We start from the raw sequence: 21,626 nt of genomic DNA, 5'->3' as shown, positions 1-21,626 counted from the left end.
TTTGGCCTTTGGATTGCTTCACTTACACGTGTCCTTTATCTATTTAAAAAATGGAGAAAACAGGAGGGTATTGAACGGGAGGTGAGCCTGTCCCGGTTCTCAATCCCCTCCTTTATTTTGTGTGCCAGTATTTAGTTGAAGTTAGGAGTGAACTTTTGTACTTTTTTTCTCTGTCAGGATTCTAGACCAGACTGAGCTCGACCTTTCAAAATTCAAATACCACCTCCCCAAGGGTTAGGTAAAAGGTCTTGAGTTTTGCTACAATTTCGGCGTGATAAATTTTGAACGGTTATTTATTACTTTTACACGGACAAATTAATTTTTCTTCTCTACCACCTTTCCCCGTCAAGTGTTAGGTAAAAAAGTCTTGAGTTTTGCTACAATTTTCACGTGATAAATTTTGAATGGTTATTTACACGGACAAATTATTTTTTCTTCTCTACCACCTACCCCGTCAAGTGTTAGGTAAAAGGTCTTGAGTTTTGTTACGATTTTCATTTGATAAATTTTGAAAGGTTATTTATTACTTTTACACGGATAAATTATTATTTTTTCTTTACGTAGGGTTTGTTTGAAGACTATTTATTGTTAAAAATTAAAAATTTAAAACTGAAAATATTATAATAAAATAATTATTAAATGTATGAATAGTACCGTGAGATCCAGTTTTAAAGAAAAATTTATTGAAATCTATACTTGCGAGTTCTATGAATAGTACACGGGACTCACAGAAAAAAAACAAACGCGCATTTTCAATGGAATCCAAACCCAGCCTTCGATTCTGCTTGCCATATCAAAATTGTGGCCCAAAAAAAAAAAAAAAAGTTGTGGCACTTAATTTTCTCTTATTGTTACTAATGGCATATTAATGAGAGGAGACCAACTTTTGAGCTTGTCAAGGAGACCTTTTATATATATATATATATATATAAAGAACTACAATCAATTCCATACTTATTTTCAAACCTATCTTATTATGATTTGTTACTTTTACATAAACTTATCACTTTTTTTTTCACTACTCACAATCAACCATATAGTTATGAAAATATATGCAAAATTGGGTGTGGTCTTAGAATTTTATAATATATATATATATATATATAGTAAAAATAAAATCGACAAACTTGGAAATGAATTTTAGTAAATGTAACGGCTAAAAATATTTATGCTCTCACCTTACACATGAACAACCAGCGGACAGTCAAATGACTCAAACCCCAAACACATGACATTGTCCCAATTTGCTGAAACTAATTTCCTTGTATAAAGGCCTATTGAAAGTTGAAACTTCAAAGAAGCACGTGGGAGATAAGAGGCAAATAAATTAGTAAATACTTGCAACATGCATTTGTCAAAGAAATCCTCAACTAACTCTCTTTCCAACTTATTTGGAAAATCAATGAGGGTTTCATTGTTCATGGCCATCAGAGCAACTAGTTTTTCACCCCATGTATATGCATGGATCCATTTAAAAATATACAATAAGATGCATAATATAATTTATATATATATATAATTTAAATATTATTGATAATTATTTTTATATTTTGTTAACTCTTTAAAAATTTTTGTAAGGATATTATTAGGTATAAAATATAAATTATCATTTTTAAATAAAAAAATTATTGTGAAACACTTTTTTTTAAAATTTTTTTACGATTAATTTATTCTAGATTATTTAATTTTTGTACTTAAAAAACTCATTTGAATGAATATTTATGATGTGGTCCCACATTTGATTTTAAAATTAAGAAATAAAACTCTTTAAGAATAAATAATTTAGGACACATGACGCAAAATTGGAATTCTAATTTGGAATTCTAATTTGAATTTCTTTCAGTTTCACCTATTGTTATATATATATATATATATATTAAAATATTCTGATTTTTGTTTATCTCATGGATGATTGAAAGCGTTGTCAATTAACACATTTCATTTTATGAAAGATTCTAAAAAATAGTTTTAGGTTTTTTTTTTTCCTCTTACGTGAGCATCTAAAACTGTCCAAAACTTTTTAAGTATTTGACTAATTCTTGGATGCGTGTCGTGTGATTCATATAAAACCCTTTTTAGAGTGATATCAAGCTGTTGACGAAAAGACTTATGCTCATAAAATCACATGAGACTTGAAAATCACTGTATCAACCCTCAGCATTAAATTCACACCTCTTACCTATAGCTACATGCCATGGTTATAGCAATAATCTTAGGTATCTTAATAGTCTCTAATGTAACTTTCACTGCCACCATAACCGCCTTTGACTCTTCTTTATACTGTACATACATATATACATAATATTCTATAAAGAAAAACCTGAACCAGTAATATCTACCGAAGTGGTGGGCTACTGGGACGGAGCTAGAACCTTAAGTTAGGATACAGTTGCTGTGTGGCGGTCTCAACTTTTGATTCCACTATTTAGTTGTTGAGTTTTTTTTTTTTTTTTTTTTGTTGTGTGGGGTAAGACCAAAATTATTTTTGTTTAGAATTTTTTAAAGGGTAAGGTTATTTATTTTGAATAAAATTAGCTAATTGAGCTTAATTTTGTTTTTAGTTTTAATGGTAATTTTTGTTGTTGAGTTTTTTTTTTTTTTTTTTGGGCTTGTATATTTTGTTTTAGATTTTAGATCTATAAAATTTTTTTATGATCACTAAAATGAGGAAAATGTTAGAGTTACAAGTTTTTTTTTATTATAAATTATTGATGTGATAAGTGGTTACTAGTAAGTAAAAAAAATGATGTGAGTGGTGTACCCATATTTGAACTAATAAGAATTTGCTATCAAAACAGTTTGTAAAAATGTTATAAAAAAGTTTGTAAGTATAACATTACTCTTAAAAGAATTAATGATATTGTTAAAGGAAATAAAATATAATTTTATAGAACAAAATTGCTAAAATTAATACACATATATAATAATATTATATATATATATATATAAAAAAAAAAAAAAAAAAGGAGGGGGGGTGGGTCCATTGCCCCCCTAGTCCAAGGGGGGTTCCGTGCCCTGGTGGGCAATTTGGACTGACAGACAAAGACAAGTCGGGTCCATCTGAAAGCAACTATACTTTCTCATTGGCTATTGAAGAACTGCACGCCTTTCTCAAGTTCCTGCCACAAACTCCATCTTCATTCTTCAGCGGGCAAATATGCTGGTGACACTTCAAAAAGTATCTGAGTGCCTAAGTGAGTTGGGCAATATTGCCTTGCCATTACGAAATTGTTCCAGGCATTGAACAATCATCTCAGAATGTGTCATATAAATTACATGAGTATTTGTTGCTTAATATTAGGGATCACAATTTGGCTTCTTGCAACTGTTCTAAAAACATGTTAGAGCATTCACAGCAGTGGAGCTAAAAATTTAGCTTTTTAGCTCCACCAAAAGTTACTTTATCTATTTTAGCTACGTACATGCTACAGCAGTGGATCTATTTTAGCTTTTAACATAATAAAATAATATATCCATTACAATAAAATAATATATCCACTACAATAAAATAATATATCCTATACAATAAACAAAAATCACAACCACCTTCAACTGCCATCGTTACCGCCACCGCCGCCGCCACTACCGCCACCGCCACCACCACTGCCGCTGCCGCCGCCGCCACCGCCACCACCACCACCACCACCACCGCCGCCGCCGCCACGCGACTCCATAAAATTAGGAAAAAAAATATAAATTTCTCTGCACACAGAAAATTCTCAAACTAACATTTATATCAAAACTTGACATGTAACTTAATCTCATTAAAATGACCACAAGAAATCCTTTGTGTGCTTCTCTTTGTGGTTTTGTGCAACAAAACAAATTACAGAGACAACAAAAAATGTAAACTTCGCTGCACAAATTACAGAGAATACAAGCACTTCTATTATAAGAAAACTACACAACAAATTCCTGCAAATAGAAAATTCCCAATACATTCCAATACAAATACAATCTGTCCATTCAGATGTTATACCCAGCAAAAACAGCAAAAAAATCCCATAGTGCCAAATCAAAAATCACATTCCTCACACAGTTCAACATCCTTGCAAACAATCCAAAATAGTGCCAACTGCCAACACGCCATATCACATAGCTATATTTTTCACATAACACCAAGTTTAGCCGACAACACACCATTTTTCACCACAAAATAACACCATGACACAAAACCAGAAAAATTAAGCCAAAACAACGAACACCCGAATGAAAAAATTCACCGATTCATCAAAAAAAAAAAAAAATTCACTGACCCGACAACAAACCATTTTTCACCACAAAATAACACCATAAATGATGATACAAACCCAGAAAAATTAAGCCAAAACAACGAACACCCAAATGAAAAAATTCACTAATTCATCAACAAAAAAAAAAAAATGAAAAAATTCACTAACCCGACAACACAGCATTTTTCACCACAAAATAACACCAAAAATGATGACACAAACCCAGAAAAATTAAGCCAAAACAACGAACACCCAAATGAAAAAATTCACTAATTCATCAAAAAAAAAAAAAAAAAAAGATGAAAAAATTCACTGACCTGAAGTGGATTGGCTGGGACGGCGAGGTCTGAGGCGGTCTGAGAGAGATGGGCGGCCGGGACGGCGAGGTCTGAGGCGATCGGCGGCTGGGACGGCGGTGGGTCGAGCTTTGGCTGGGACGGCGGTGGGTAGAGCCTCGGCTGGGACGGCGTCAGTCAACTTGAGAGATGGTGAGATGGTGAGAGTGAACCGGATCCGGCGCCAGTCAGCTTGAGAGATGGTGAGACGGTGAGAGTGAACTGGGGAGTTTCAGAGAGGTGAGATGGAGAGGTGGGAGCTTGAGAGTGATGAGAGAGAGGGCGCTGAGATGAATAAAAGAATGAGGAAAAATAAACAACCAAACGTTATTTTAATCGGGGTGCTGAATAAAGAATGATTATTTTTTTTAGATGATTGTTACAGTGCACATCTATCTATAGATGTGCACTGTAGCGATTCATCTAAATATTATTGCTTTACCTCCTCTGCTGCGTGGCCTATTTTGGTATTTTTGTGGAGCTAAAATAGCATTATAGCTATTTAGCTCCACTGCTACAAATGCTCTAAGCAAGGACGATAGTGAATGTCATAAAAGACTTGATTAGGGATTAACCTATTAAATCTAGGTCATAGACCTCTTGGATCAACCTTGAGCCAACTTAATAATTTTAAATCAATGATAATCAAATGACATTTTATTTTATTTTTTTACATTCTCGATGGAAAGGCTTGGTGTTTGAATTATGTTTATCATGTTAATAGTAAAAGGGTTTATAGAATCCATAGGATTAATCAAGGAGGTCTAATTATTGGGAAAACAGAAAATAAGACAAGTTTATGGTTAAGTGTCATTATTATATCATTATTATTTATTTGTTTCTCAAACTTATCTTATTTTCAAAATAAGATAATAATGATTACGTTTTTTTTTTTTTTTTGTCAAACTTATCTTAAAATATGGGCAGCGTATCATTTTCATTGACGTTGCTTATTTGAATGATGATTCTTATATTTATCTTCAACCCCAAATAATGAAACTTGCAATTTTTTTTTTTTAAATATTAGAATTATGGATTATATATAGAGAAATGATATGTCTACAATATTTTTACAACAAATATTAAGTGGCAGGTTGTTACTGGTTGTTATTGTTAGGGCAAAAAAGTAATCTTATAGTTAGTTTCAACTTTGAACCAGTAGCAACTAACCACTTGTAATTTGTTGTAAAAATATTGTAGGCGTAGCATCTCTCATATAGATATATAAAAAAGAAAAACAAGTATGGATGTAAAAAGTGTAATAAGTGAAAACAAAATTGTTTGTAAAAGGCTTTTTATGAAGATAATACTTGTTTCACATAAACTATTTTACACAGTATATATATATAACCTGAAACTGTTAAATTGGACTGTATGTAAAACTAGTTTGTGCGTAATAAACACAATCCTAACAAGTGTGTATGGTTTTTTTTTTTTTTTTTTTTTTAAAATTTTTTATTTTTTATTTTTTATATTTTAAATTAACTAAACACACAAAAAGAATGAAGACAATGGATTAAGAACATAAAAGTATACCATCTAGGTCTAAAATAAAATTGTGTTACTGGCTTTGTTCAACGACTAAAACTTTGAGAAGCACAAACACATATACAAGTATGGATATGGATACAAGCATGATACGGTGAAATAAACAATTTTTTTAAAAATTATATCATTACATGGTTGATACATCGTTAATATAACATGAATAAGAAATGAGTACGATAGGCTAAATGAAGTATATGCACTTCTTAGACGAAACCCTAATATTGGCTAGTGAGTTGACAATTATTCTCAACCAATAAATTGATTCGTACCGAACAAATTTTGAACGTGTTAAAATTTGTTGGCCATTTATAAAGCAGTCGTCGCAAAGATACGAGTATTAAGGAGGCCCAGAAAGTCAAAGTTGTTTGGAAGAATTCATATTTAGGTAGTTGAAAGAATTGATAAGTCATTAATAAGCACAGGAGTCCATAAAATCACTCATAAATGATAAATCTCAACCTAATGATAAATCTCAACCTCCACCCATCCCTCACCTTTTTTTGAATTAATGAACAGAACCATTGTCCTTTTCATGAAATTGAGAGCCAGCCAATCTCTTTCCTAGCCATCTTTTGAGGTTAAGACTTAAGATTATCTGTTCCTCCAAAAAAAAAAAAAAAGACTTAAGATTATCAACGTATATACATCCCTAGCTAGAGTGATAATTGATGATTTTTTTGATGATGACTTTAATAATAATAATTTTTTTTTTTTTTGAGAAACCAGACTGGAACACCAGACTGGGCTATTATTGAAATAAGAAAAACTTTAAGAAACATCAACAAGAACCAAAGGAACAAACTCCTCCGGAATGTCATCTAACCAAACTTGAAAATCTAAAACTGCCTTAGCTTTTTTAGCCAGTGCATCAACAACTTTATTACAATTGCGACAAACATAATTAAACTTCGAAAACCTCAACTGGCATGGACGAAGCTATATATGAACTAGGGGGGCAATGGCCCCCCCTAAATATATATTTTTAAAATTATTAGTCTATTAATAGGTATTAATTTTAGCAATTTTGTTTAATAAAATTACACTTTGTCCCCCCTTAACAATATCATCAATTCTTTTACGAGTAATGTTATAACTATAAAAATTTTTATAACATTTTTACAAACTATTGAAATAGCAAATTTTTATTGGTTTGCACACTTGCATAACTTTTTACTTACCAATAACTACTTATCACATTAGAAATTTATAAAATTTTTGTAGTTTTAGCATTTTTCATCTTTTAAAGGCCATAAAAATTAATAGATTAAATCTAAAACAAAATATACAAGACCAAAAAAATTAGCCCAACAACAAAAATTACCAATAATAAAGCTAAAAAAAAAAAAAAAATCCAATTAACATATTTTATCCAAAACAAACCACATGACCCTTTAAAAAATTTTAAACAAAAATCCTTAGTGGTAAAGCAATAGAGTCAAAAGCCGGAGTTGCCACACACATCGAGCAGTACAGTCATCCCCTAATTCCAAGTTTTGGCTTCGTCCTTGTAAACTGGGCTGCCTCATGAAGAATATCATCAATAATGTGACCATTAATGGATTGGTTAGCACTACCATCTGAAAGTCCTTTGATCACAGTCTGCGAGTCACCTTCGAAAGCACCTTGTGTAGACTTAGTTCCTTGGCAAACTGAATGGCTCGACGGCATGCTAGTGCTTCGACTTGTGTATATCATGATGAAATGACACTTATTAGGGTTATGGATTATATATAAAGTGATAGTTTTCAATCTTTTATGAATAGTTATGGTCATGACCGTTGCGAGTCATTTTAGTGGAAGCCACCAAACTTTAAGTGTACAAGTGAAGTTTTCTGGAAGAGAAAAAAAAAGAAAAAGATTTCGGTTGTATTTGGGATTAGAGTTTAAAGTCAGTTTATTTTTACTACTATTTAGCTTATTTTTGTTACTATTCATGGGTTCCACTTACTATTTTAATTAGCTTTACTTTTATCTACAGTACTTTCAGTAAAAAGTTTTCAGTTTCAACTAAATAAAATGTTTCCAAACGAATCCAAAGTGTCAGTGGCGGCTGTTTTAAGATTTTATTTTTAGGATGGTTACTAAAAAATTTAAATTATACAAAATCTAATCAAGTAATAATTTGAATTTTTACTAAGAAATGAAAATTATACAAAATCTAATAAAATGATAACTTGAATATTTGCTATAATTGCGAGTCGAGTCACTAAGGAGAGCAAAATTATTGTGCTTGTAAAGCCAAAAAGAATATAACTGTCATCACCATCAAGGAGAACTCACGACCATAATATTTTTCTTGGTACCATTTTTAAGGAAAAATGAAATTATAAATTATTTTTATTGAATAGGTTGAACGATCTACAAATTTGAATGATTAGCGAATTTTATCTTTTTGTTTTATAATAGGATTTTTGTTGAATAATTTGTTCACTTCTTGTTGTTTGGTCGTGTCTTGTTCTTGTTTGGTTTATGTTTGTTGTTATTTGGGCTAATATTTATTGTTGTTATATAAGCTTTTTTATTTATAAAAGGGATTAAGGGTTATATTTGGGGGACAAAATTAATTTTGGAGTAATGCTGCGTTCACAATACTTTTATAATAAATTTTATGCAAAAAGCTATTATTAGTGGGTAAAAAAATAATATCAGTATTGGATCCAAATTAGAATCAGTAATAGTTTACCACATTGGATTGATTTTGAAAATGTTGTGAATATAGTATTAATCTATTTTTTTTAACCCAAATTTTTGTAATTCTCAAGTTATGGTGTTCAACATTTTTATTAAAATGGTCACAATGGTTTAGTTTAGCCTATAATATTTTTTTGGAAAGCGTGTGTATATATATATTATTTATTTATTTATTTTTGCAAGTTAAGGTGATCCTGTGATCATCATTCTTGCATGTATAGCCACTAGTGTGAAGTGTAGACATTCATAAGTCTAAAACAGAATAGGTTAAAGTTAGAGTAAGCAAAATGTGATTGGAGTGGTCTACTTAAAAATCTAAAAATGATAACGACCCTTAAACTGAAGTTTTTCTTAAACTTGGTAAGAGTAACATCAATTGGAATGTGGTTACAACACTTTCAAATAGCAGAATAGCAGGAACCTGACTTTAATGAAATCTAGTTAAAATGGGTTTAATGGGCAATATCAAGCGGTTGATACACGGTTAGTTGAGCATAAATTTTTCAAAGTCTCACTCAGGTTGGAATAAAGCTCTTTGTTATGTTTGGAGCCTGGAGGATGAGTTTTCGTATTCTTAATGAGGTTCATTTTAAAGTTAAATGTCTGTACATATGGGCGGCGCTACAGGTTATTCAGGGGGTTCAAATGAACCCGCTGACTTCAATATATATATATATATATATTATACAAAATATTTTTTTAAGTTTAATACTTTAATTTATTCTTAAATTTTTTTTTTCACCTTGACTCAAATCTTGTACACCCTTGTTACAAGTATTTCAGCCTCTAAGTAAAGATAATAAATTTATATCATATGTGTGTGAGTGTGTCAAATATATTACTTTTTACTGTAATGCTATTTGTGTGAATTATGATATGTGTATATTATAAATATATGATATAACTTTATATAATTTAATAATTAGAAAATAGAGAGATTTTTTTTTTTTACATGTTTATATATTGTTATCATGTTATAATAACTTTTTTTATTTATTATAAAGTTAGTAAATTCAAGAAAAAAAATTTGTAAAGTTAGTGATTGTTTAAGCATTTGATTGGTTAAGTAGACACACAGTGTATAATATTATATAATATGAATAAGTATGATTGTGTGTGTTAATAATTAATACAAAGTCAATGAAATGAGAATTAAGATTTGTCATTTATTTTAAAATATTTTTATAAAAACAAAGACAAATAGATAATAACAATTGCATAAAGATAAAAATGTTAGGCAAACTTAACAAAATAAAATAGTCATAGGCTCGTAGAGCTACCCACATTAGCAATAAACACTCATAATGAACTATCACGTAATAATTCAAAATTTGAAAACTTGTAAAAAGAAATTGTAGAACTTCATGTTTTATTATTAGTTTTTTGTCGATAACTTGATATATTCAAATTCTCTTTTTATTAAAATTTTTTAAATTTAAGTTTCTTAATGACCCCCTAAACAAAATTTTTGGAGCCGTCACTAATGCAACATGGAAATAAAAGGGAACTTCACTTATGTGAGCATGGAAGTGCCGAAGTGGTGCCACTTCTAAACAAGAGTAAGATTTTTCTCTTGTAAATGTTCCCTAAATTGAGAAGAGCACAAGGCCATAAAAATCCTAGAACAACATAGGATTTCATAAAAACTGTGGACATTCTTATGTATGTGTTGTTTCTGATTCTGAGATATATATAAGAGTTTTGGCTTAAGTCGCTATTAACTCTCTAGGAGTCTTGAGACAATTACACTAAGAAGAAGTTTAAATTGAAAGAGTGTCAATTAAATTTTTCAGTGAGAGATTATAGTACAACCTAGTGGAAGTGGAAGAGTATTGTTATCTCTTCGGCAGAGATAGAGTGGAAGAAACAATAGAAAAGCAAGTGGAAAATATTTGTTGTGATTTTGCCAGTCTTCCGTTAGAAATTTCTTGACCGAGAGACTATTGAAAGTTTTCATTTGACGATTTTTAGTGTTTCATTAGGCACTTGCACAACTTAGTGGCAAGAGAAATTAGGCAGGATTGTGATTTCTCTGCAGAATTTAATGCTGAGAGTTTTGCCACTTAATATTAAAAAGTTTGTAGACGTTGGGAAATAGTTTTCAACTATTTTCTAACAGCTATAACACTTCATTTGTGACTTTTCATGGTTTATTTATACTGTTAAAACTCTAATTATTAAAAGAAACATTGGTTTCTCTTATATGAAAATAAAAAATTTAAGAAACACTAGAAATTTTGTGGGTTTCTCCAAAATTGTTATTTTTAGGACCCAATATGCTTAGTTGTATTATGTGGACAAATTTGCAATAGTCCTTTAACAACATTGAGAGAAAATATTGTCAATGGACAATTTCCATCCTAGGGATGTAGATGTTATATTTGAATCACATACACTCTCATTTATTATCTCAACTCTCTTCTTGTTTATCTACCTGTCCAACACAAATTTCTATATAACAAAACCAAGGGGTACATTTAACCATTCAGATCATTTTTGTAAAAGAAAATTATGATACACCTATAATAATACACGCACTCTTGCACAGACATAAAAAAATAATTGAAATCATGACTTTCAATTTAAGAAGGGTCATGCTAACTAGTGTCCTTAGGACACTCGTTAACAATTAATTTTAGGAAAATTTTGACATTACTTTTATAGGAAATGAAAAAAGCTATCAAAACATTAATTGTTTTTTTTTTCTTTTCTCATAAAAACTTTCTTTAACTGGATTCTTAATTAATGCCTTAAGAGCACCTGTTAGCATTTTTCATTTAAGAAATCACGACTTTCATTCATATTTTTTTATGAGTGTGCAAAAATGTGTGTATTAGTGAGTATATAATAAATACTACTCTTTTGCTATTGGTTCATACTCAAGAAGATAGGGCTTACGAGTTAGAATTATTCAAGTATACTACTGTAATGTAACAAAAGAGGGGAAAGTGGTTGGCTCTCAATTTCAAATCGTTTCGTTTGGGAGAGGTGGTGGGGCTTGAGATTTATGAGCCATTAATTATGACAGATGCATGATGTAATGGACTATTGATGTTTATCACTATCTAGAAGAGGGTTCAAATAAATGATATTGACACTTCCAAGTACCAACCAAAAAAAAAAATTCATCACGCATTTTTGGTACGATGGTCACTTTATAAGTACAAGTATTTGTGGGATATGGAGTGATAAGAACTTAGGTTCAAGTCTCAAAAAAAAAGTTTCACACACATATTATATTAAATTAAATTAGAGTAGAATTTTTATGCTATAAAAAAGAAAAAAGAAAAAAAGAAAAACACTTTTCCAATCAACTATAGTTTTGGTCTTCCTGCTCAACGACAAAATTAATGCTCAACGGCAAAATTAAATATCTAGGACTACGTTTTTCCACTAGTGGTATTTAATCTTCCAATGGATTGTAGGGACAATGGTTGTTGAAGTGTATCTTTATACACGTACACATACATACATACATACATATATATATATATATATATTCTCTCCGTCCCATTTTGTTTGTCCTCTATTCTATTTTGGGATGTCCCAAAATATTGTTTTATTTCTAAAAATAAAAGTTATTAATTTACTAATGTTCCAATTATATCCCTATTAATTTATTAATTCAATTTTTTGATAAATTTATTTAAGGGTAGTTTTGAAAACTTATATATTTTTAAAATGTAAACAAAACAATAAATGATGTTCCCTTAAAAAATTTGATTTTTCAAACAGGACAAACAAAATGGGACGGAGGGAGTACTTAAATTAGGTTTTTTATTCATAAGTTTGTTAACAAACATATTATTGTATTGAAAAATTATTAGGTACTCTTAGAGTACTATAAATATGTACTTTTCCCTCTTACACAAATGGTGGATCTCATTATGAATTTAATTAGTATGACTCACCATTTATGTGAGAGAAGAAAACATGCATTTATGTTATTCTGAAAATACACAATAATTTCCTGTATTTGAATCTAATTTGTTTTATTGTCAAGTCTAAACATAGGCAAAAATATAACTCGTTTGTTAAATAAATAAAATTAAACAAAGTTTTTTCTTAAACCGAAACCGAATTATGCCCTAGTTTTATTCCTATTCCATATTGATACCAAAGTTGAGGCAAATCAGTTCGTTGGGAGTTGAGCGATAAAAATGGGTCTTCAGCATTTTCACATGTCCACTTCACATACAGTCTCACATATTGTTCTTATAAGTATTAATCCCCATCTGGATAATCATCTAACAAAGCCTTACTTAGAAGTAACAAAGTTACAAAACCTCCCATAGTCCCATTTCTCTCTCTCATGGAGCTTCTCATTTTACTCTATGCTCTCCCTATCTTCTATTTCTTGTTCATGATAGGGAAGCGGGCTTATGCAAGAGGAGACCAAGAATGTTACATTCTTGACTACCAGTGCTATAAGCCCACCATTGACAGAATAATAGACACTGAATTCTGTTATGAGATCATCAAGAGGACCAAGGAACTTGGTCTCCCAGAGTTGAAGTTCCTCCTACAAGCCACTGTGAGCTCCGGCATTGGTGAGAAAACCTATGCACCAAAAATCGTGTTTGAGGGCAGGGAACAGAATCCCACTGTTCTTGATGGCGTCTTAGAGATGGAAGAGTTTTTCCATGACAGTGTTGCAAAGCTCTTCGCTAAGACAGGCATTCAACCCTCAGAAATTGATGTGCTTCTGGTTAACGTGTCCATGCTCACCACGGTTCCTTCTTTAGCCGCTAGGCTTATCAACCATTACAAAATGAGAGATGACATCAAAGTCTATAATCTCACTGGGATGGGCTGCAGTGCTAGCCTTATCTCAGTTGATGTAGTCAGAAACATCTTTAAATCCAACAAGAACTTGAATGCTCTTGTTGTCACTACCGAGTCTATGGCTCCAAATTGGTATGCAGGTACTGATAGATCAATGTTGCTTGCCAATTGTTTGTTCCGGATCGGTGGGTGTGCTATCCTTTTGACTAACAAAAGGGCCTTAAAACACAAAGCCATGTTCAAATTAAATTGTCTACTTAGGACACACCATGGGGCTAGAGACGAGTCATATAATTGTTGCATTCAAAAAGAAGATGAGCAAGGGAGGTTAGGTTTTCACCTAGGCAAGAATCTCCCTAAAGTTGGTACAGTAGCTTTAGTTGATCATCTGAAAGAGCTAGCACCTAAGATTTTACCAAAGAGTGAGTTACTTAGGTTTATGGTCATGTTCCTTGTCCAAAAAATGAGTAAAACCTCTAGTGTAGCTGGTGGGAAAACAAAACCTGTAATCAACTTTAAGACTGGTGTTGATCATTTTTGCCTCCATGCGGGTGGAAGGGCTGTCATAGATGGGGTCAAATTGAGCTTGGGTCTTAATGAATATGATATAGAGCCTTCAAGGATGACCATGCACCGTTTTGGTAACACTTCAGCTTCTAGTCTTTGGTATGTTCTTGGGTACATGGAAGCCAAGAAAAGGCTCAAAAAGGGTGATAAAGTGTGGATGATAAGCTTGGGTGCTGGCTTTGAATGCAACAGTGGTTTGTGGGAGGTGGTGAGGAATTTGGATTTGGATGATGCAAATCCATGGAAGGACTGCATTGAAGGGTACCCACCTGTGACCTTGGTCAACCCTTTCATGGAGAAGTTCGGTTGGATCAACCAGGAGGACCCAGCCACTTTCATACGCCCAGAGTAAAACAGGTTAAAACACTTTTGACTATGTCCATCTTCTCAAAGTTTTCTTTCTTACAATATTTTCAATCATGTTTGTTTGTGTTTATATATATATATATATATATAAAGAGAAATGTTAAGGGAAGTTTTGAAAGTATTAGTTAAAAAAATATTTTTAAAAATTTTTTATAAAAAAAAGAAGAAGATTTTTTTGACAATTTTTTATATTTTTATATAAGCATCAAAATTTTCCTGAAACAGTTTATTAACAAATTATCTTAGGGTACCAGTTAATCAGACCCGTATATAAATAAGGGAGGTTTTTTTGGTACAAATATAATGCTATACGACACACTTGTGGGTTCCAGTTTGTTCAACCAGTAAAGTTTCTGATAGTTGAATAAGAAATTTGAAGTTTAATTCCCTTTTACACTAAAAACCAATTGATGTCTTGGTCCAATGATAAAGAACTATTATTAAAAGTGAATGTCATAGGTTGAAATTTTCTTAAAAAAAAAAAAAATCTTTGTATTTCCTCTCTAGAAAAAAAAATACCACATATTTTGCCATAACTATTTATATAAAAGATTGTGATTAATTATCAGTTGCTATTATATAAATTCACTATTTTTTTAGTACTCTCAATATTACATAGAATAGTTGTGATAAAACGCGTGTTTATGTCTGGTAGTAGCATTATTGACAACCATAAGAAGGTTCTTATTAGGGTTGAAATCCTTGGCGGATTTCATCACCCAGTATGTGTGTTGCTTCTAACATGATAAGAGTCTGCCACGTGTTTAAGGTCTATCATTTTCTAGTTTACTTTTTTGTACTTTCAGGATTGATAGCAACACTGCTTTATATGAGTCCGAAAGGATTAAGAAAATTTTGATTTAGACCCCAGTTTTTTTTGGGGGGTTTCAATCTATGGTATCAGTTCTTAATGATAGTTTTTTATTATCAGATTAAAATATTAAATTCAATTATGCAACAGATGAAACAAGTTAAGTATTTAAGCCAGTTAACCAATTATGTGAATTTGATTAGAAAATTTTAATTACCATAACCATAAGCATGCAATATCACCATATGAAAAGCTATAAATGGTAAACTAATCAACACAACATATGATGACGAAGTACAAAATATAAGTTGGATGCATCTAAAGGAAAAAATATTAAAATAAGAAATTCAATAAATAGAATCAAAACTTACAATTTGGAATAAACCCTTATTTCTTAACTCTACCCTATAAAAAACTTATTGTACATGTTGTGACCCCAAATCAACTCCAAGCCGCTTGGCCCTTCTATTATGAATACCTTCCATAAACCATGTCCATGACTCCAATAACCACTTGTTAATGGTTTAATCTGTGACAATCTGGGCAATTGGTAAGTAGGCTTACCTCGTCATAGAGGCCTTACTTCTAGTTTAGCTTCGGAGTTATGACTTATGAACCATTAGGGATTACTTGTCTTTGGCATGGAACTTGGGATACCAAAATATTATATTAAAATTAGACTCCTTACAAATATAAAAATATATTGTACTTCTTATCATTCTTCATTTCTTCAATTAATGCCTTAATTTTTGATTGCAGGACTATTCCAGCTAGGCCCTAGCAGATATATTGATATAGCACATTACCATGAAGCTACACGTGCTGATAGGATAGCTATCTTTGGAAACTAATAAACAGGAGTTTGTCATTGGACATGCTCTCCATTTATGTATTTCGTATATTTATGAAAAGTCCAGGATCTACAAACCTTGGACTAACATAAACATGTATTTTCAATTATTTTTCTTTTATATTTAAAAGATTATATGTACTAGATGTCTGAAAAAAATGTCTCAGATATGATATTAAGCTTTTATTTATCTAGTAACCTGCCTCTTCTAATTTTTTTATTTGGGATTTCAAGCCAAAATGATTGATTTTGGACTAAGTAGCAAAATGATGATTAGTGATATGAGTATATGCAATATAAGCAAATGACAACTGACAATGCCAACACATTGTGACAATTCATATTTTACTCTACTAGCTAGGTACTTCTAGTCTTCTTCCCTTTATTCCTCTTTTCTTCTTATTCATCGCTACGCCCAATTTTTTTTTATTAAAGACGTTTTCTTTGTTTAGAAGATAACAATGTTTCTTGTTATTCATTTTCATTGCTACTAGGAAGCCTCTGGTAAAAATTTTAGCTTAGCCATCTTCTTCATTTAATTTAATTTTTTTTAATATTTCAATTAAAGTTTGAAATTACGATCTTTTTATTAATTTATAAATTTCTTATGTACGGCCATTTGTAGGTGCAATGAGAGTTTCATTGTTCATTACATTTAGAGGAATAGGGTAAAATATTTTGATTACTGTTTAACTTACAAATATTTTGATTATTTTTAGAGCATTTGACTAACTAGAAGCGTAAGTGTAATTCCTTTGGTCCATACACACTGTGTAATTATATAAAAGAATCCCTTTGAGGTGGTATTGAGATGTTGATCAAAATTCAAAAGATTTGAACTTAAACCTCATAAATCACATAAGCTTGAAATTTAATCACTTAGACCAACCATATATTGGCGATAAATTCACATCTTTTTATCTACATGCCATTGTTATAGAAATAATTTTTGGTATCTGAGTACTCCGTCTAATCTAACTTTTGTCCCGTAGAAGTTTCAAATGTCAAAATGCTTAACACCAATCTTTTACAAAGAAAAACCTCGAGTAATCTACAATGTTTCTATCTTTTTAGTTAAAAAAGAAAAAAGAAAAAAAAAAGAAAAAGAAAAAGAAAAAGTAACGTTAAAGTGATGGGCTATTTTGATTGACAATAGTCGGGCCCATGGGCCCATCTAAAAGCAACTCCTCTCTTAGTGCAGCACTTGGTCAAAATGGCCCATTAGCATTAATTTTTGAAATATTTAGCAACAGAGCACTGTTTCGGAAATAATTAGGGAAATACCACTTTTTCTGGTACTCGAGCTTGGTGAGCTCGAGTACCATGTTTTTTTAATCCACCATCGCTCCATATTCAAGGAGCCCTATAGTGGCGTTTTTAAGCCCTATAGTGACGTTTTCGGGCCTTATAGCGGCGTTTTCCTGCAAATTTTTTTTTATAAGTCCCCATAACAGGTTCAAGGGGCCCTATAGTGGCGTTTTTAAGCCTTATAGTGACGTTTTTGGGCCCTATAGCGGCGTTTTCCTGCAAAATTTTTTTATAAGTCCCAATAACAGGTTCAAGGGGCCCTATAGTGGCGTTTTTAAGCCCTATAGTGACGTTTTCGGGCCCTATAGCGGCGTTTTTTTTTTTGAGAAGATGTTTGACCAATGAAAAGATGGTACTCGAGCTCACCATGCTCGAGTACCAGAAAACGTGGTATTTCCTTAATTATTTTCGAAACAGTGCTCTGTTGCTAAATATTTCAAAAATTAATGCTAATGGGCCATTTTGGCCGCAGCACTTCACGTTCTCCTTATTTATTATTATTTTTTTAGAGAGACTAGTTCATGTTCTACTTTAATTTGGCTTAGCTAGTTTTCGTGATTTTCATTTATGTTTTAGTTGCACTTCACGTTTTACTTCTAATTTGGGTCAATTTGGCTCAGCTAATTCTATCTTCATTCTTCAGCAGGCAATTTGGTTGTGGCACTTCCAAAAATATCAAAGTGCCTATTCGAATTGAGGCAATGCCTTACTTTGACCAAAACACACTGAACAATCATTTAAGAACATGTCCTATAAATTACATTTTGTAATTGTCATTTCATTATCAATTCAATTTTTCATTAATTTGTGTCAATATTCAGTAACCCTTATCAATTCTGGAGCTACCTAATTAAGTTGCATATATTAACTCGTATTCCTGTGTCAAAGAAACACCCATACCATGACCCTACTTTGCATTCCAAAATATAAACCATATGTTGTAAGGGCAAAGTCAAACTTAGCCATTAATCACAACTACCAACCATAGAACCCCTGGGATTCAGATTTTTTAGATTTCTTAGGATACGTTACCAAATAGATTTTCTTAAAACTTAACAATTCTTTAATGATTTAATGGTCTAGATTTTGCCATATCAATATTCCACTAACAATAATCTTAATTGTTTTGTTTGCAACATTATTTCATTATGGGTCATGCTAACGAGTGCCCTTAGGGCACTGGTTAAGAATCCAGTTAAAGAAAGTTTTTATGGAAAAAGAAAAAAAGCAATTAATGTTTTGACAGCTTTTTTCATTTCCCATAAAAGTGATGTCAAAACTTTCTTTAATTGGATTCTTAACCAGTGTCCTAAGGGCACTCGTTAGCATTTCCCTTTTATTATTTTAAGAGTATTGTTAGTGGAATGCTGACATGACAGAATCTAGACCCTTAAATCATAAAAAAGTGGTTATGATTTAAGGAAATCTATTGGTAGAGTACCCTAAGAAATTTAGAAGATCTGAATCCAACCTGCTAAATGATATTGATAGAATCAATTAGTTGCATTTAGCCAATGACCTTTCTAGCATGTGAGAAGAGGAGACAAGGTTCAATCTCTATTCACGTGGATGAGAATGGGATTTATCCCACAACCACAAGCAAAATTAAGAACATATATTTATGCCTATCAACCCCTGCTAGCTCCTGGGGGAGTAAGGGTTGTACATAGACTCCCTTGAATCTATCATGATTCTTGAGTCTACTTGTGGTTTTAACGTTTAAGCCAATGAACTTTTAGATTATGAGAGAAAGGGGTGGATTTAATCTTAATGGCATCATAATCACTAATATCAGTTGTGCTATTCCAAATGTCATTTTGACATACAAAAATTTAATTTATTTATTTTACTGCATCATTCTGCAATACACCATAAATCAAATGTTCTATTTTAACATTACAACACATTAAAATAATATAAACAACTAATAAAAAATTATTTAATTTCTTTAAACTCAAAACCTCTCTCTCTCTAGACTCACCACCACCAAGAGAAAAAAAAAAAAAAAAAAAAAAAAAAAAAAACCAAAACACCATCACCACCTCAAACCCATAACCACCCAAAAAAAAAAAAAAATCACCCACATCCACCAAAACAAATCACAATCACATTATTTATGTTTGAAAACCACCACCATTGGAGAAAAAGAAAAAAGATAAAAAAAACCAGAACACCTAACCCACCTCCACCAAATTCGATGAGGCTCTTTTCTTTTTATGGTTTTGTGTCATAATTTTTTTTCCATATCAATTTGAGGTTTACACATTTGTCTATTAATATCACACTTTGCGAACTACTAAGACAATCAGAAGTGTCATGAGTCTAACTCCAAAAAAGAACATTGAAATGACATTAAAATTATATGTTCATATGTGGATTTGTTCATTTTTTGAAGTTAGACTAATGGCACTTCTAGTTGTATCAGTAGTTCACAAATGCGTGATATTAATGAAAAAATGGTAAGCCTCAAATTGATATGAAAACAAAATTATAAAACTAAAAAAAAAAAAAAAAGAATCTCATCGCATGCACGAATCGTGTACGATGAGGCTAGTTATTATTAGCCCAAATTATTGTGGGCCAACTTAAAACTTTAAATGCACAAAATTTAAAAAGTTTAATACTATTATATAACAAAAAAATTGTTCAAATTTTAGGTTGCAGTGGATATTGGATATATGTGGCTCCACCACTTGTGAACAAGTTACGCTTGTTATAGTGCTTCTTTATTGTTATACGATTTTATATATTTTTATTGAATTAATATTTTGAAAATCATATCATTACATTATATATTCTCTATATTTTTAACACTGGCAAAAATCTTCATGTCAATAGAATGATATTTACCTTTTGATCCATATACTTATGTTTTGTATATAATCTTAAAGTTCAAAACATAAAATTTAAATATTATATAGATAAGGTAATTATTAATCACTTATCATCTTGATATTTGCATGCATGTAAAGTATAAAGAGACAATGTAATCCGATTGATTTGTCAAAAAACAATCCAATAAATGTTATTTAATGGTGTAATATGGGTACACTAGATATAAACAAATCCAATAATGTGTATTAGTGTAAGTCTGGAATCTATTAAAAGTGTTAAGAAAGTGAGAAGTTGGCTATAAAGAGAATGTTTCGTTACCACCGCACACCCTTGGTGCGATGGTTACTCCACAAGTATAAGTGCTTGTGGGGTGTGGAGGGTAAGGGCCGGGGTTCAAGTCTCCAGGAGGGAGCTTCACACATATATACACTTAGATTAGGTTAGAGTAGAATTCTATTTTGTATCAAAAAAAAAAAAAAAAAACAAGATAATGTTTCGTTCAGGGAGATGGGTGCAATGGCGGAGCCAGGAATTTATTTTTGGGGGCTATTTTTTTTTCTTTATATATATTAATAGTAATGTAAGTACAATTCAAAATACATGTTAAATATTTTATAAGTTAATGTGTGCTAGAAATACGTATTTATTAAAATTAAACAGTCAAAAGACAATATTAGTAAAGAGAATGAGTCAATAGTTTTTAATTTGTCCATAAACCTAGATTTTATAAATAAATTATCACCATAATAAAGTATAATGATTAAGATAATATATATATATATATATATATATGCAAAAGTGAGAGAAAATTCAATTGAAATTCAATTGAATTTCAACTACGATCTAATTTTGCGCCATGTGTCTTATTTAAGTTTTTTAATTTGTGTGCCAATTGAATTATTAAGTGCAAAAGTCGATGAGTGCATCACACAAATTTATAACATTGTTTGGCTAAAAGGGTATTTGCTGTTTCCCTATACATGTATGTAAGCTAAGAATACAATTAGTCACCTTGATTAATGATTGATTTTTGTCCAATTACTTGAATAACCCTCTTTCTAGAGCAAGTTCAAGGCCAGTCATCCTAGAAGGAAGGCATGCACACTAGTGACACTACTATAATGTCCGTACAAGCATTATGGAGAGGCTTCGATGTTAACTTTGATATGAGGTTGCTCTATTGTTAATGAATGCTTGAAGTTGATGAAGAACGCAATAGGGATCTTTGATTTGGTATAAAATTTATCATCTTTCTTTCTATCTCTCTTTGTTTATTATATTTTTTTAAATTATCATTC

General features: G+C 31.2%; 1 protein-coding gene across 1 annotated transcript; it reads left to right on the top strand.

Moving 5' to 3' along the window:
- The first annotated feature begins 13,039 nt into the window (after positions 1-13,039).
- LOC126699528 (3-ketoacyl-CoA synthase 12-like) lies at positions 13,040-16,379 on the top strand. The gene is made up of 2 exons (XM_050397413.1): positions 13,040-14,515; positions 16,095-16,379. The coding sequence occupies exon 1, from the start codon at positions 13,119-13,121 to the stop codon at positions 14,508-14,510; it is 1,392 nt and encodes a 463-aa protein (XP_050253370.1). The 5' UTR covers positions 13,040-13,118; the 3' UTR covers positions 14,511-14,515; positions 16,095-16,379.
- Positions 16,380-21,626: the final 5,247 nt, after the last annotated feature.

This window comes from Quercus robur, chromosome 9 (genome assembly GCF_932294415.1).
Source record: "Quercus robur chromosome 9, dhQueRobu3.1, whole genome shotgun sequence".
Taxonomy (NCBI): Eukaryota; Viridiplantae; Streptophyta; class Magnoliopsida; order Fagales; family Fagaceae; genus Quercus; species Quercus robur.
Note: the sequence above shows the minus strand (reverse complement) of the source record. Positions and strands in the feature narration are given on the sequence as shown.

What these genes read in the sequence shown, in the direction of transcription:
- LOC126699528 (XM_050397413.1), top strand. Translation starts at nt 13,119, where the DNA reads ATGGAGCTTCTCATTTTACTCTATGCTCTCCCTATCTTCTATTTCTTG.